The 17,943-nt window shown below is 46.9% G+C and overlaps 1 protein-coding gene and 1 non-coding gene across 14 annotated transcripts in view; one reads left to right on the top strand and one right to left on the bottom strand.

The window, feature by feature from the left end:
• Nucleotides 1-17,828, bottom strand: part of LOC105905651 (CLIP-associating protein 1-B) — a 74,628-nt gene extending 56,800 nt beyond the window's left edge. For 5 of the 13 annotated variants that reach the window (XM_031558477.1, XM_031558480.2, XM_031558478.2 and 2 more), the window contains exons 1-8: nucleotides 17,266-17,826; nucleotides 15,958-16,489; nucleotides 6,211-6,289; nucleotides 5,856-5,959; nucleotides 4,990-5,081; nucleotides 4,745-4,820; nucleotides 4,246-4,343; nucleotides 3,184-3,251 (exon numbers count right to left, since the gene is read on the bottom strand). In XM_031558477.1, the coding sequence (XP_031414337.1) occupies nucleotides 3,184-3,251; nucleotides 4,246-4,343; nucleotides 4,745-4,820; nucleotides 4,990-5,081; nucleotides 5,856-5,959; nucleotides 6,211-6,289; nucleotides 15,958-16,149 (709 nt within the window). In that variant the 5' untranslated portion in view covers nucleotides 16,150-16,489; nucleotides 17,266-17,826. Of the gene's footprint in view, nucleotides 1-3,183; nucleotides 3,252-4,245; nucleotides 4,344-4,744; nucleotides 4,821-4,936; nucleotides 4,963-4,989; nucleotides 5,082-5,855; nucleotides 5,960-6,210; nucleotides 6,290-15,957; nucleotides 16,490-17,265 lie in introns of those variants that run through there. The other 8 variants (XM_031558476.2, XM_031558475.2, XM_031558474.2 and 5 more) reach the window with 4 other exon arrangements.
• LOC116218286 lies at nucleotides 6,686-6,816 on the top strand. Its single transcript, XR_004162790.1, has one exon. It is a non-coding gene; the product is annotated as a U4atac minor spliceosomal RNA (small nuclear RNA).
• Nucleotides 17,829-17,943: the final 115 nt, after the last annotated feature.

The following is a 17,943-nucleotide window of genomic DNA, read 5'->3' as shown; positions in this document are numbered from 1 at the left end:
TGAAGGACCCCACCGGACCCGCGTCAGAGTGGACACTGAAGGCACGTACACCAGCATCGAGCTGATGGGGACACTTTCAGTGACGCAACACTCACACTCACACTGGCTCTGTGATCAAGGAAAGTACTAAGGAAGGAGACGGGAAAAAGGCATCAAAACAAAAACAAAAGAGTCTACAAAGTATACTTTACAGTACACGAACCCCAAGAGAGGGAGTATACTTTACAGTACACAAACCCCAAGACAGGGAGTATACTTTACAGTACACGAACCTCAAGACAGAGAGTATACTTTACACGAACTTCAAGACAGGGAGTCAAAAGAGGTGGTTGCTGCTGGACCAGCTGTAGTCACATGGCCGTCTTAGACCTATAGTTTTCACTCCCTAATCCTAATCTGAGGGACCTATAGCTTTCACTCTTAATCCTAATCTGAGGGCCAGCAGCAGCAGCAGCTCTAATGCTCAACCTCACCTCCCTCATAACCTGATCAAACTGCCCAGAAAACGAGCTCAGTTATTAGTTTAATTTGAAATGGAATTGGGATTAGCGCTGAACCCAGGGTCTCACACACACACATGACGCTACCAACGAGCCACTGAAACATCGAACACACGACGTTAGCCTACATGTTTACACTTTAGCATTGAGCAGACGTGCTCATACACAGCCACAGTGTTGTGCAGCTGCCATGCTCTTTCCATTATGTATGCTCCCAGGGTGTCAAAACACACACACACACACACACACGTCACACACACACAGACAGACACACACACACACGTCACACTGCCTGATCATATGAATGGCGACAGCACCAAGGTATGATCAGGCCAATGATCAAGTAGACATTCTGTTATTTTAAACCAACCAATGATTACACAGTGACTGGGAATGAAGAGCTCACTTATCAGGTCGTCAGTGTACTGCACACACACACACACACACACACACACACACACACACACACACACACACACACACTAGTTTCCAAGTAGGGTCAAACTTCTGTGAGACACACAGGAGAAGAAAAAAAGAAAAAAAAAGAAAAACAGGAAAAACAGCATGGCCTGATTTCCATGAAAAGGAGTGTGTCCAAGCCCTTCGCTCGAGTGTGCTCTGAATGCTGAATCCCCTCGCCCACACACACACACACTTCTCTGTTCCAGCTCACACCAATCAATGGCAGAGGGCATCTCTGCTGCACAAAAATCTAAAAGTGTGTGTGTGTGTGTGTGTGTAGGTTTATGGAGGTTTCAGGTTTTCAGGAGCTTTGCTGTTTCACACTCTTTCAGAGCTAAATGAAAGTATCTTGCAGAAAGAAATGTCTTGATAAACAACAACAACAACAACAACAAAAACAACTAGGCCCGGCTGATGTTTATTCCAGCATCTGTAGAGCAGCCATCTAATGCCCACACAAGCACCTCTACACTTTCCAATCCACCAATCACAATCCAGAATATGGATCTCAAGTATTTCCATATTTTCCAAATTCTGTGACATTTACGGGTAGGGGTACACACACACACACACACACACAGCAAACACACTCAGACACACACAACCACACACACAAGACCCACACACACACACACACACACACACACAAAACAAGAACCATACACACACACACAACCACACACACAACCACACACGCACACACACACACCTTCAGGCAGAGGGCCCACTTCACACAGGGGGCACAGTCAGAGCCCTGTGTAAATCCATAGCGGCTCTGCTCCTGAATCCCAATCAGAAAGCTGCCTGGAAACCCCCTGGAACAGTGGGACACTACAGACAGGAGCTCCACATTTACATTGCTCTGCTTTAGCGCCCCCTAGGGGCAACAGCCACCAATCAGCAGCCATTCCCCTGTGATTGGTGGGTATACAGGCAACACCCACCAATCAGCAGCCATTCCCCTGTGATTGGTGGGTGTACAGGCAACAGCCACCAATCAGCAGCCATTCCCCTGTGATTGGTGGGTATACAGGCAACACCCACCAATCAGCAGCCATTCCCCTGTGATTGACAGGTATACAGGCAACAGCCACCAATCAGCAGCCATTCCCCTGTGATTGACAGGTATACAGCCAACAGCCACCAATCAGCAGCCATTCCCCTGTGATTGGTGGGTATACAGGCAACAGCCACCAATCAGCAGCCATTCCCCTGTGATTGACAGGTATACAGAAACAGCACAACATTGGACTTTAAACGCACAGGAGATTCCTGAGATTCCATCAACACTAATATTCCAATCAGTTAATGCAGGCGAGGTGGTAGAGGGCTCAGTGCTAAGTTAGCTGCTGCTGATGATGATGATGCTGCTGCTGCTTCTGATTGGACCACTGGTGCTATGCAAATACTGCACAACCAGGAAGAGAAGAGCTGCAGGCTACTGCGTTTCTTTGGCTCTTCCCTGTGTGACGCAAGAACCCCACACACCTGTGCCTTTTTTTCTCTTTGCTCCGGGGCAGGGAGGTAGGACCCCACCAGGGGCAGGGGCGAATGACAGATGGCTATACCTGCTCAGGTCTGCTCCTATCCAGGTGCAAGACAACACACCTGGGGCAAACACCTGGGGCAAACACTGCCTTTAAAAAGCCCACACTGAGTTCTACCTGCCTACTGATCACAAACAGACACAGCCTGCGACACAGACAAGCATTGACCATTTTAAACAAGTAAGTAAGACATAAGTCACATATTTAACACTGCAAAGGTAGTCTACACGAGTAACATAAGTCACATATTTAACACTGCAAAGGTAGTCTACACGAGTGACATAAGTCACATATTTAACACTGCAATGAATCTCACCAACCAACTCAACCAAAAACAACATGCTCCTGTGCGCTTCAGAATATAATGAAGCGCTATCACACACTACTGACAAACTGAGTGTGATCTAAGTTTCAAGTATGCTTGCTTAAATAGCACCCAACACACATACAAATAGAGCTCAACACTACAGCGTATATATTCTGACGTTAAGTGCACATGTAAGAGTCACAGGCAAGGATATGGCAGTTGGAAAGCCAGTGAGAGGAGCACGTCAGAGGCTCAATGGCCGTGCAGACACACACACACACACACACACACACACACACACACACACACACACACACACACACACACAGTCAGGAGACGGTGAGAGAAGAGGAGTCTGAGTACTCACCAGCGGCGGAGAGAATCATGTTTCCCGATCTTTGGACTTCGTCAAATTTGCTAAAAATTACATTCAAGCTGCAAAGAGACCAGAGAGGGAGGAGAGACAGAAGAGAGAGAGAGGGGGGGAGAGAGAGTGAGTGAGCGAGTGTGGGATAGTGTGTGTGAGTGAGTGAGTGCGTGTGGGATAGTGTGTGTGAGTGAGTGAGTGTGTGTGGGATAGCGTGTGGGATAGTGTGAGTGAGTGTGTGTGTGTGAGTTTGTGGGTAAAGCTACATTTTTATTTATTTTTTCTGGCTGAAATGTAATTTCTTAGCAGATGCAATAACTTGTGCTCTGAGCTTTCACCAAATGTTCTTCCTGGTGACTTACGGACTCCTATAAGCCTTGTTTACAAAAAACAACCTCCCAGAGACAGTCTGCGCTACTCAGCTACATATTTCACTCAACCTTTTAAAGTTCACTCCAGGGTGGATTTGCTGGTTTGTGTGGACTTCAGCAGTGAAAGGTCCACGTATGCTGTTACGCACTAAAAGGTTTATATTCAGCTTGTGTGTGTGTGTGTGTGTGTGTGTGTGTGTGTGTGTGTGGGAGCAGTGAATAACGCTAAGCACTAATAAGTCCACAAAGAGGTTTTGCAGATTAGATTTGTTAGCGTTAGCATCGTCGCGGTATGTCTGCTACATGAGAGACGTGTTAGCTAATGGTGAAGCAGAGACATGTAGTAGCTAATGGTGCTAGCAGAGACATGTGTTAGCTAATGGTGAAGCAGAGACATGTGTTTGCTAATGGGGAAGCAGAGACATATGTTAGCTAATGGTGCTAGCAGAGACATGTGTTAGCTAATGGTGCTAGCAGAGACATGTGTTTGCTAATGGTGCTAGCAGAGACATGTGTTAGCTAATGGTGCTAGCAGAGACATGTGTTAGCTAATGGTGCTAGCAGAGACATGTGTTAGCTAATGGTGCTAGCAGAGACATGTGTTAGCTAATGGTGAAGCAGAGACATGTGTTAGCTAATGGTGAAGCAGAGACATGTGTTAGCTAATGGTGCTAGCGGCGGAGCAGCCTACCGGGACTGAGGAAGGCCCTTCTTGCCCAGGTCCATGCGCACCTTTTCCCCCACGTGCCTGTAGATCTCCACCAAGCAGTTCATGGCCCCGTCACGAACCTGCAGGAAGCAGAACCACTAGTGTTACTATCTTGGACTTCTAATTGTGAACTGTGCATGGTTACTTTACATGAATGCAGCTACTTGGTGTGGAATCTAAACACTGACAGCACATCGGAGTGTTTAGATTGGAAATATACATTTCCCATCTTCTGGAATACAAAATATTTATTCACTTACTTAAATTTCCAACAGCATTGCATTGTAACACTGAAATATCAAATAGTTATTGTTCCTGGGTTTAGGACATTTTATCTATCTTTATTTTACCTTTTGAAACCAATTGGCACACCAGCTGCAATACTTTCAACCACCACCAGGGGTCTCCTGAGCTCCTTAGTATTTATTTATTAATTGCTGCCACGCAGGATATAACATTCTTAACAAGACACTGCCCGTACCTGACTTGTTGGATCTCCTAACAGATTACATATGTGAGGTACAATTTTGCTGAGAGTGAGGCCTTGGGCTCCATATCTGAAAGGAGAAATTAAAAAGATAACTTTACAGCGAACAAAAATGCTTCCAATATTGCCGCAGCAACAGCCCACATGACAAGTCCAGAGTTGAAGTATACGGTTTGATTTACTTACACACTAAGAGTGGCGATAAGGCAGAGTTGAAGTATAAGGTTTGATTTACTTACACACTAAGAGTGGCGATAAGGCAGAGGCAAACTCCTTCTCTGGTCCTGTTGTTTTTATGCTTGAATCCGCCCAGCATGCGATCCCATACATACTTCAGAATTACACAAACACAAACACACAGTTCTCCATGTCAGCGGGTCCTGCTTTACTCCGAGATCACTCCTCTGAGAGAAGGTGTGTTGGCCGATCTACCAGACTAGGCCTCCACTTCTCTTCCAGACCACTCCGCAGACTAGAGCGGTCAGTGTGTACGTGCAGGTGTGTCGATCCTCTGGGGGCGCTCAGTGTGTATGTGCAGGTGTGTCGATCCTCTAGAGCGGTCAGTGTGTGAGTGCAGGTGTGTGTTGTGTGGGTGTGTGTGGGTGTGGGTGTGTTAGTGTGTGTGTGTGTGTGTGTGTGTGTGTGTCTATCCTCTGTGGTGGTCAGTGTGTGAGTGCAGGTGTGTGTGGTGTGTGTGTGTGTGTGTGTGTGTGTCTATCCTCTGCGGTGGTCAGTGTGTGAGTGCAGGTGTGTGTGGTGTGTGTGTGTGTGTGTGTCCATCCTCTGTGGTGGTCAGTGTGTAAGTGCAGGTGTGTGTAGTGTGTGTGTGTGTGTGTGTGTGTGTGTGTGTGTGTTAGTGTGTGTGTGTGTCTATCCTCTGTGGTGGTCAGTGTGTGAGTGCAGGTGTGTGTGGTGTGTGTGTGTGTGTCCATCCTCTGTGGTGGTCAGTGTGTGAGTGCAGGTGTGGTGTGTGTGTGTGTGTGTGTGTGTGTGTGTGTGTGGTGTGTGGTGTGTGGTGTGTGGTGTGTGGTGTGTGTGTGTGTGTGTGTGTGTGTGTGTGTGTGTACATGCAGGTGTGTATCCTCCGGGGGGGGGGGGCGAGTACCTGCGGGGTGGTGGCCTGGTCCATGATCTTGAGCAGCAGAGTTTGGTCCTGGTCCCTCACCTGGTCCTTGGCGTCCCCTAAGCGGTCTATCAGACTGGGCAGGACTAGCGGAGCAGACAGAGAGGGGATTAACGGGAGACAGAGTCGGTGCCATCTTCTAATGCAGTCAACAACAAGAGCTTCCTGCCAGACACAAACCTACTTAGTTACTTACTTACGCAATCAAAGTTTACGTTACAGGACATTGATGGGGAAATGGGAGACAGTTATTTATATTTATATAGTTTATCATATAGTTATTTATATTTATATAGTTATTTATAAAAGCAGTATGGATGCCATCTAGTGAACTTACTCGTTCCTATCTGTGTTCGGAAGCGATCCTGCAATCTGGTAACTAAGGCTGACAACAGGTCCATCCCCAGCAGTGCCACCTTAGAAAGGAAAAAAATGAAATGTAAATAAATAATAATATGTAGTATATATATATAATATATTGACTATGATATGTCTAGAAATTAGAACACAATTCCAAATCCTCACAAGATATCAAAAGAAAAGGAGAACATTGTATGAAGTAACAGTTGAAGCAGAGTGGCTCTATGGAAACTGAAGGTTGCAAAGGATTATGGGTAATGTGGTCAGAAGTGTATTTCTCTTCAATTTTCTCTGTAAAGGGGCTAAATGGACCGACCAAAAGTGGTGAAACATAATTAAAACCAAAGTATCTAACAATTTTCATGCTTAAACTGGACATCCTAATAATCACCCACCATTAGGTAGTATGGTACTGAAAACTAACAGGTCTCCTGCCCCCCCTAACATTTTTAACCTTCCTTGTCTTGGGGTGTCTTGGGCTATTCAATGAACGTATAGTGAGAATATCCTGCTAACACCATTAACCAACACATTACGCATCACCTGAGCGTTAAGCTTAGGCTATGGTGCAATTTTTGGAACCCCCTCTCGCTTGTGAAACAATAAGAAATGGAGAAAAGAACGCGCCGTCTAGTGGTCAGTAACGTAATGACAAGTTAGACACCTTCACAGACTGTCCAGCAGGGGGCCAACTCTACAGAAAGTAACCACGTGTATTCACTGTAGATACATTGTCAGCTGCAAATTAACAAGGTCCAAGTGCACTTTTGAGAAAAACGCGATTGAAAATCAAGAATCAAATAACCACCATTCTATGAAAATGTTCTTATTTCATATTGTTTTTATAAATAATACAATGATACCTTTATTGTTCTGCATATTTTCATACATTTTATATTACTTGGTGCAAAAAATATCATTTGTGAACAGGTCAGATAGACCTTGTTAATTCTCCGTTGACGATATGTGTAGGATAAATCTCTGCCACCATAGACAAACGCACAACACGTCCGAGTGTCTCTGGGGCACTCTGACACACTTCATTTAATACGTTAGATTTGAGTGCACGCTAAAAAAAATAAAAGTGCTTAATTCACATTGCATCTCCCCATGTTTACAATTTTCATCAATGCACCACAAAGACACTGTATGCACACACCTGCCATGTATCTCCATCTGGCAGAGAGGTTACAGTAACAACTCTCTCTCTCTCTCTCTCTCTCTCCCACATGATGTCAGCCCTGCCTGCCTAGCACATGCTTTATAAACCACCCACATATGCACTGATCTCACACACCCACACACACACAACTGCACATGTTTAATGATAGTGTGTAGTGTGTCATACCACGGCATCTTGAAAGACCACTGCTTATACACAGGAGTACGATAGCAACATTGGGATCGGCAGAGGCAGAGAGAGAGAGAGAGAGAGAGAGAGAGAGAGAGAGAGAGAGAGAGAGATGAGAATGAGAGAGAGAGAGCGAGCTAACTGGGTCGTGGCATGGATCTGGCCCAATGCTGCCAGCTATACAGAGAACTCTGGCTGGGCAGCTGATAAAATAAGTGCTGTTCTGGCCAGCGGTGGGTCTCCTGTGTGTGTGTGTGTGCGTGCGTGTAAAATAAACGTTGTCCTGGGCAGCTGTGGGACACGGGCATGTGTATGTGTGTTTGTGTGCGTGCGTGTAAAATAAACGTTGTCCTGGGCAGCTGTGGGACACGTGTGTGTGTGTGTGTGTGTGTGTGTGTGTGTGTGTGTAAAATAAGCGCTGTCCCAGGCAGCTGTGGGACTCCTGTCCTCATTACTGCAGTGGGCTGATCGCTCTCGCAGGAAGAGCTCCGGGGTTTCCAGGCCAACCGCAGCTGCAGCGTGCCCATTGGCTGACGGGGGCTCGGCTGTTTGGGGCTCTGCAGGGACACAGACAGCTGACACCGACGCCACGGGGATGGGAGACGAGCGCTAACCTTCACCCATCCACGCGCTTCACAAATCAGGCGGTCAGCCAAGGCCGCGGCACGACCTGAAGCTCAGAGGCTCAGAGTAGAAGAGATGAGGTGCCCAACAGTAAGGCTCATGATGAGTACAAAGCAGCAGCCTTTTCCTAGCCAAGTACTTTAGACTTCAATAATCATTCAATACTTTACGTAGTAACGGGGGAAAAAAAGAGAGAGAGAGGAACTATTTGAGACTATGGAACATATTTAAAAGCAGTTTACAGGTAGTGCTTTTACAAATCAGTGAATTTGGCCAGGTGACAGGACAACCTGAGGGTTCATTGAGTGTAAAAAAAAAAAAAAACGAGCCCGATGCTTCACAGATTAGTGACACGATTTAAAAACACACATTAAAAACATTTAAAAGCCCTTTCCAGGTAGTGGATGACTGCTGTCTGTGGGCGCCTGAAGGATGACGGAGCGTTCAGAGGACATTTAAAAGCCCTTTCCAGGTAGCGGATGACTGCTATCTGTGGGCGCCTGAAGGATGACGGAGCGTTCAGAGGACATTTAAAAGCCCTTTCCAGGTAGTGGATGACTGCTATCTGTGGGCGCCTGAAGGATGACGGAGCGGATGATCAGAGGATCATACTGCTAATGACTCAGGGGCAGATCTGGCCCCGATCCAGCCAACTCCATTTCCATTTGTTCACTGAACAGACTCTTTTAGCCAGAGCAGCAGTACCGCGCACAGATGGGCCTTTTTCATCACTAGGTGTGCTTCCTGGGTAGCGAACCCGTGACGTAACGCTATGTCCAGCTACCGGAGACTTCCGTCCCACTTCCATCTGCCATTAGCTGTACGGAAGAGTGTGTTTAAACACAGCTGCAGGCAAGTGTGTGTGTGTCTTTCCTCAGCTGGGACCTTTAAAGCTCTTTGATCCGTCTCTCACAGTCCGTGGGCGTGCCTCTGTCTCTCTGTGCGTGCGTATGTGTGTGTGCGTGCGTATGTGTGTGTGTGTGTTTCTACAAACATGGCTGACAGATCTCATTCGGCTTCATTAGAGCTCAACCTCTTATTTCCACAAGCTGACAAATGTGAACCAGGAGGAGTTTGCAGAAGAGAGGGAAGGAGGGAGGGAGGGAGAGAGAGAGAGAGAAAGAAAGAGAAGAGGGGAAAGCAGGGAGAGAGAGAGAGAGAGAGAGAGAGAAGAGAGCAACTGGTTGGTAAAACCAACATCTTTGAAAAAGACTAAATATAACAGCAGTCTCCCCATCTGCAAAAACTGATTACAGATTTCCTGTGAAAGTGCCACTCAGTCCTGAGACGGCCTCGTTCTTTAATCCTTCTGTCGGGGCACCATCCCCTCACACAAGAACCGGATGTTCTTGCTGGCCTGTGGTTCTGCAGTGGGTTCCAATACGACGCTTTAGAACCAGAGCGCTGTGATTCGAAATTCAGTGGGTCTGCTAACTCGTCCCCCCTCCCCCCAGTCAAGCTTCCCTGCAGTCATGATGGAAAAGGCTTTCCCCTTACTGTGTGTGCAAGCCTCCCTCTGCAGTGCTAAGGCCTGGCCTCAATGTAACACACACACACACACACACACACACACACACACACACACACACACACACACAGAGTGAAGAGGGTGGGGAGAACCTGGTGGATAACGAGCAGAGCAGTGAGGACTGTGCACTGACTGATTTATGACCATCTCATCTCATCTCATCTCCGCTACTCCTCCTCACAGTGCATGATTTCCACATGGTGGTGGGAGGTGGGGCGTGAGCAACATCTCAAAGGCTGGGAGCAGGACAGAGTCTCTGCCAGCCTTCCAGTCTAGATAGGCCCACTGTTTTACCAGCTTCATTTAAGCCAGGCTGAAGCAGTGCCTCCCTTTCCGCACACAGAGGTACCATCTGAGGCAGGATTCAACATCCCCTTAAGGCTTCTAGCCGTCCGATGGCTGCTCCAGATAAGAGCGTGTGTGTGTGTGTGTGTGTGTTATTTCCCCATCACTGCACGGTCACTGGAGCATCATGTACCTGGAGCAGCCAGTCAAGGAGCAGCACACTGACCCCTAACCTGCTGGGGGTTCAGAGGTCGCCTGGGCCGCATAGCATTTCAGGAAGTGGCGTTTCCATTTCAGTTTCCTACTGCCAGAGGGAATGGCCTGTCTGGTCTGGAGTGGAGTGGAGTGGACTGGACTGGACTGGGAGATGCGGAGAACAAAGAGGATTGAGGCCAGAGCTGAATAGCAGGCAGGCAGGCCATCTTCCTTTTCCGGGTCTAAGGAATCCGGACAATTGGAATCTGGAGCACTGAGAGAGAGGTTCCCTGCCTCACCCATGTTTCCTCAGGCAACACACACACACACACATACACACAAACATCAGCTGTGTTGACGGAAGAGTGACCGTTAGGAGTGTGTCCTCAGAGCAGTTGAGCTACGTATTCCCAGACGGACTACTTTAGGAAATGGGAGCTCAGCCCTGATGTTGGTTGAGTGAGTGAGAGCGCATGGCATAGTACTCTCGAAGTTTCTGGGCTATACGGAGAAACCACCCACACTTGCAGGCGGCCCCCGGCTTCCACCTCTGAATCAGCGTTCACCATGACTCATCATGATGTTGCCCCATCACCCTTCACTACTGAGAGTGACTTGCAGATCTGTGTCGAACCGTCACACTGCCAGCCAGGCACACCACAGAATATAATAACAGAGAGCTCCAGGGACAGATTAGTTCCAGTGATTCTAACTACCGTCTTTGTCGTGGTTCTCATTCAAATCTGCCCTTATGCGCTGTATTCCATCTCCCGGCTCATCTATGGCTTCCGTCATTGGAGAGCCAATCAAACAGGACCTTGTCCAGTCTCTTTTACTCCCTTGAGGCCATCAGTGAAGGACGCATGAATTATTCATGGTCTGGCCTGGTTAATCTCCGAGGACAGAATCTCCCACGGGTAGGACCAGCTGTCTATGTGCCCTGTCAGATGACCCACCTGGGCACAGGGCAGTGGGAGGACTCAGGTGATTTAACACCACAGTAATACCGTAGGCCATTGAAATAATACCATAGAATATCATAAAAATACCATAGACAAGTGAACACCATAGAAATACCACAAACTGTGAATACAACAGAAATACAATAGACAGTAAATGCAATAGTTGTGTTTGTGTGTCAGACTCGTTTGCCCAACTATGCAGTGATCAGGCCAGTTGTTACTGCATTCTCAGGGTGGCACAAAGGCACAGATACGAGAGTGTCTTTACATCAGGACATCAGCACATGTTAGTGTTGAATGAGGTCACAAAACACAGCTCCTCAATGTCCACAAAGTCCCCCTTTGCAGAGAGGTGCCTGAGGATGCTTGTTGCTATGGATAGCATCCAACACTCCCACCAGCATCATCATTTCACTGGTCCTCCAAAGATGAAGCATCCTTCTCTTAATATCAAATGATCAAGTATCCTTTTTTTAACAAAACAGTAAGATAGAGTTCCTGTCATCTGCTATTGTATTCCTAAGATCAGCACTGAAGGACTGCTAATCCTGCTGCTGCTGCAGAAAAGCTCAACTCAGGATGTACAGGTATGGGTTTCCACTGGCCGAGAAAAACAGGTTGAGAATGTGCTGGAGGATACAGGCTAAGTGAGCAATAATGGGAACAGGAAAAGTCAGGGGGTATAAGCCACACACACGCTCGCGCACAGAACACACACACACACACACACACACACACACACACACACACACACACACACACACACAGTACACAGTACACAGTACACACACACACACACACACACACAAACAGTACACAACACACACACACACACACACGCACAGCACGTACACGCACGCACAGTACACAACGCACGCACGGTACACAACAGTACACAACACTCAGTACACAACACACACGCGCACAGCACGTACACGCACGCACAGTACACAACACACACACAGTACACAACACACGCACAGTACACAACACACACACACCAAACTGTGTGCCTATTTAACACTGCATCTGCCCTAGCGTCACAGAAACACTCTCCCACAGTGAGTTATTGTCATTGTTGTGTACTGACTACTGAGGTGCCATAAAGCAGGTCAGACTGAAGTGACATGTGTGCCATAAAGCAGGTCAGACTGAAGTGACGTGTGTGCAATGGGCAGTGCCTGCTCTCCTGCTTCACTTGATGTATCTGTTGTCAGAAGGAGGCTCCGCTTGGCTCGGCTCGGCTGGCATTAATGTTTTAAAAGCCCTGGATGGGAGGCGGCGTGGCGTAGGTTCCTAACAGAGGAGTCATGGCAAGGGCACACTGGCAAAGCGTACACAGATGCCCCTCCTCCGCCAAACAAGAGCGCCTCAAAGTCACAGACGGGACCGCGGCGGGCGCAGAGCGAATTTACAACCTCCTCCCCGCCTGGGAGGTCTCGCCGTCCTCGCTGCAAAACGCCGAAGGTCGCCGAAGCCACGGCCGCCATTTGCTCATCCGAGGTGAAATGTGTTGCCTTGGCCGCTCGTTCTTCTCCTTGCACTCTGCCAAGAGAGCTGGGTGAGGGGGTGAGCGAGGCAATCACTTGACGAAGCCCATGCATGAGCAGAGGAGGCAGGCAGTCAATCACCCGCGCTAACATACTAGCGCTACAGTCAATTACCTGAATATTTCATGAGCTCGCATGAAAATGATGCAGTGGGCCATCACAGGCTGAACATGAGTACAGTGTAGTGCAGGAAGAAGATTTGGCCTTCATGTACACATCACACAAAGGGGTGACTGCGTGTTGTTTTTTTTGGGGGGGGGATGCCGGTTCGTAGGCATGTAGTTTTTTCAAGCATAACAGGTTTGTAGTTTTAGAGGTATTAGCAGGTATGTCGTTTCAGAAGTATTAACAGGTATGTAGTTTCAGAAGTATTAACAGGTATGTAGTTTTACAAGCATTAACAGGTATGTACAGGTGTTTTGACACAGCCCACTACATCAACAGTAGTGCCAACTTACTACCTAACCTAATTGCAACTTAGTCTGAGAGCAGGGCTATCTCTCAATCTGACCAATGACCATGACAAACACCTAATGCGCTTCATGCTGTTGCCAAGGCAACACGCAGCTAGCAGGGTTACTAAGGGAAGGCATCATTTATAGCTAAGCTAGGACAGCAAAGCGAGGGAACACCACGCTAACACTGCGGCAATAATCTCCTAGCAGTTCAGCCGCAATCCCCAGTCGCCGAGAGGTCATGCTCACATGACGGCCCCGTCAGCGCAGCTTACGATGGATCTGTGTGTGCGTGTGTGTGTGCGTGTGTGTGTGTGTCTGCATGCGCGTGTGTTTTAAGGAGTGGGTCTTAGGAATTCTATTAGCCGATTAGAACCGTTTTTTGCCTGGTGACATTTATTGAAAAAAAAAAAAAAAAAAAAAAAATGAAACTAGTCAGTCAAAATGTCCAGTAATAAGGATATAAAGTAGGTTATCCCTAAACAGGACATTTGTTTTCTGACAGAGAAACAGCCCATTAACAGCCTACAGAACTTTCCCCCCAAAAGGGTGTGACTTCCCCTGAAGTGACGACTGAATAAGCAGCCACACCTCTGATTGATGCCCAGCGCACACATGTAGTAGCAGTGATGATGGCGCTCCACGGTTATGGGGGGTTCACTTTTGTAACCGCAGGCAAAGTGCTTGTTTAGGAGTTCAGCGAGCTGCACCCTGACTGGCCTACACTGGCTGCACCCAGACTGGCCTACACTGGCTGAAATGGGCTGTGTTCTGCCCGTGTTCTGCCCGTGTCAAGCGTGCCAGCAGAGGGGCAAAGGGGCTTCTCTCTGTAGTGCTGGATTAAGACGGCGCTGCAAAGTCGCCTGGAGGAGCAGAGTGATGAGGCTTGTGCCCATTGCCAGCTGCAGACACATTGAACACGTCTGCCGGCAGACGATAAAACAAAATGTTAGCTGGTAGCTAATAGGCTACATTTGATGCCATGTAGGCCGAGATTTTCGTTAAAAAACAGGCAACATATGTTTCGTAAAAGCCTACATTTTTGCGGCTAATGTTGAGGTTTTACTCAATCATTACTGTTCGTATTGCAGAATCGTTACTGTTCAGTAAATAGTCAAATTGATTTTGGGTTGTTATCATTCTTTCGTCAACATCAGTGGTGGAAACCTCGTTGTGTCTACGTGTGTTTACGTGTGTGTGTGTGGTGTGTTTACGTGTGTGTCTATGTGTTCGGTGTGGTGCAGCTAGAAACACACACACACTCACACACACACACACACACACACACACGTATTCAGATCCTGAAGGGGGGCTGCAAACGCTCTCCTCATTCAGCACACACCACTCAGGATGTCTTTCACTAGTGTGTGTGTGTGTGTGTCTCATTCTCCTGACTTGACTGTAATCGGGTCGACAGTTAATGCACTCACCATCCCACACTCTCACAGATATGGGGAAGACACATCAAGTGTTGACATGTTAGTGTTGGACTTGACTATACATCAGCCCAATTCTGAACCCGTCTAAATCAATACACTGACGCAGGACTGCAGAGTACCTTACCCCAGACAGACACAATGGTATCTGCGTTTAAAAAGGCTGTTTGGTTGCTCCTCCTGCCAGATAACTGATATTCAAGCCCGGTTCGTTCTTTCAAAAAAAACAGAGCAGAGTAGGAAATGAGAGACAACTGTAAAACTCCTGTCGTCAGCCCTATAAAGCGCGCCTCGAGGGTCTGGTATGAGCGCAAAGCCCCAGGCTGGCAAGCAAACAATTAATTACCCTTGCAACAGCTCCCTTTCGACAGGAGTAATCAAAAAGCTGACGCACAGCACGGACAGACACCGGTTGGGTCTTACACTCCGCGAGGCCAAGGATAACAGGACGGAACAGGAGAGACGCGAGCCAGAGAGGCACATCTTTCCAATGCATTTTCCAGGCCATCCCTTTCTCTTTTTTTCATCCCCCTCTCCATCGGAATACTTTCCATGGTAACTCATTACAAAAAAAAAAAAACCTGCAGGCTTGCACTAGAGCACACGGCTAAGGTCGCTAGCATGCTACTGAGAACTAAGACTCTTCACAGGCCAAGATGCTGCAACTGTCTGTCTGTCTGTCTGTCTTCTCTTCACAATCTCAGCTCATTTGTTTTCAGTGATGGAATGGGCCTACACACCCACTGAAGGAGAGGCTTTAGCCCTCCAAGGGGAAAGCCTGCTCCCAATTTCCAAAATGACTGCCTTCTTAATTTGCCAACTTTATAACAGCCTCCCAAATTTCAGAACCACTACTTAAGGCAGAGGGTGCCGCACATCACCACTAAAACCTTCCTGGTTTTCCTGTGACGAAAGCAGTCGTGTTTATCATCCCCTTTTTCCAGGCCACTGCCGCCCATGTGTGAGAATGTGACTAGTAGTGGGACGACAGGAAACTCGACTCCCTGGCGCTTAACACTTCACACAGGAGTGCGCCAGGGACATCTCATTTACATGAGCTGTCTTCATATAACCTCAGTGGAGGACCGAAGAAACATGGCATCACCTTTACAACCCTGACAGGCAGAGGAGTCACTCCATTTCAATGACACAACAGCACCACAAATACTGTCTGGGGATACTGCTAAACCCAGCATGTCTTCACGTGTTTCCTCGGACTCAGGCTGAAAACTGGTGAACAGCAACAACACCCAGTGGCTCTGTCTTTGTTGGAAACAATTACCCAAAAACACGACTGCAATAAAAAAAATTAAAAGTTTGTAGATAGCACTTTCTCACCTTGAAATTACTGGAATTGACCCAGGTCGAGGCAATACTATCCACCATTCTGTCCAGCAAAGTCTGATCCTGTTCCAGGTCTTGAGATCTCTGCCTGTCCAAGATGTAGTCTATAATATCCTGGCCGACCTGTAATCGCCGACCTAGGTCCTTTTGCATCACCTGGGACACACATTGCTCCATATTCTCCATAGTGGGTCCTAATCAGCAGCCCAACAGTTCAAGGCAATGAACAAAAAAAAAAACTAAAACTAAAAAGACAGAAAACTAAACGGTGAGTATGGCCGAAAAAGGTTGTATGCCAAACAGTCTACCCAACCCTGGCTGGGTAGGCAAGAGGCCACAGAGCGGAGACACAGTTCTGGAAATGGGGATCGTGCACATCAGATGAGGAGTTTGACTGGAGCTTCCTGATGTTCAGATTAGTGCCAAACCGCTGCAGAATGAGTGGCAGAGGAGACATCTGCAGGACCAGGTAGGGGCGGAAGGAGAGGCCTCTTCAGTTGTTGTGCATCTCTGCATTGGTAGATTCCTAAACATCCAGACAAGAAGTGATTAGACATCACATGAAACAACAACATGACATGAACACTTCACTTGTACATACATAAACCTGCTCATTAATCTTACTAGTATGACCACAACCTTGACAAACAAGACACTGTAAATCTGATACAACAACTGTCTTCACTGATCAAGTTGCAGTAAACTTCAATATAGGGTATTGTTTAATAAGACTTTCGACCTTAGCAAGAATTGTTGACCCTGATGGCCAAATACTTCATATTCGTAAATGCAATCTCTAACGTACATGATGTACAATGTAACGAGATCAATAGTTCATTTGATCTCAACTCGACAAAGTAACTGGCTAACTGGTTTACTTGGTATGGCGCTCTAACACAGGCTGTTTAGCTACACCTTTGGTGATAAAAACCTTTCACAGCCAATAACCACGACAGAGTCATGCAATATAACTAAATACAGTCATACACACATGCCGTACGTAAGGCAACTGAACATGCATTTGCTTCCAGTAGATACATTATTAAGAACGTTGTTCAGCTGTTAGTACCAGCGAAATGTACAATGATTACTTCTAGCTAGCGTTAGCTACCAAAGGGATCCTGCAATAAATCAGGGGCTACCTAAACAGCTAGGTACCATTAGCCTAGCAAAAGTGGGCCTGCTAGGCTGCTTCCACTATTTACAAACGCAACCAGATTGCTTCGCTGTAGCCATAGCCAGTGAGCTGTGAGTAGCTGTAGCTAACGTTGCATGATTAGCTAACGTATAAATACAATGTACCGTTAATCTGCATCACCCAACGTCGCTAGATAGCTAACTAGCCTATTACTGGTCAGTCCGTCACTTTACCGCGTCTTTAATGAAGAGGTTCAGCAATGAGGTCTAACAGTTCAGCTTCATAAATGCACCGTGCATTATCTAAAAAACATTTTCGAGTCATGTAACGTTAGCTAGAATGGAACGTACAAGAATGCTAATGTACTTCGTGTACTGACAATGGTAGCTAAGCGGCTACGTTAGCCACTAAACGGATAGCGCAAATGGATTGCTTCTAGGGCTCTTAAATTTGACCGCTAATATGAGAATGCGCCAACGGTTTGGTTATGTTAACTGGCCAAGCTGATTGGTCACCCATAATGATAAAGCCAAAACATCTACATGTTACAATAACTTAGTTTAGCGGCTAACTTTAATAAACATTTCAAAATAAACAAAGCAGAGCAGAAGAAACTATTTAGTTGACTACAGAACTTCAAACAAGCTATCGAATACAACTTAACCTAAAAAAACAAGTTATGGTAATAATTTGTAGTAGAACCTGTGATGTCCAAATCCATATAAATGACAAATCAGTATTAAGGCTACTTGCCTTGTAACTGCCTATGTGCATCAGCCGAAATTAATATCGAGCGGGCTTGTTGAATTTCCAACACTTCTGCGTACAGCTCGCAACTCTTC

Source organism: Clupea harengus, chromosome 21 (assembly GCF_900700415.2).
Source record: "Clupea harengus chromosome 21, Ch_v2.0.2, whole genome shotgun sequence".
NCBI lineage: Eukaryota > Metazoa > Chordata > Actinopteri > Clupeiformes > Clupeidae > Clupea > Clupea harengus.
Note: the sequence above shows the minus strand (reverse complement) of the source record. Positions and strands in the feature narration are given on the sequence as shown.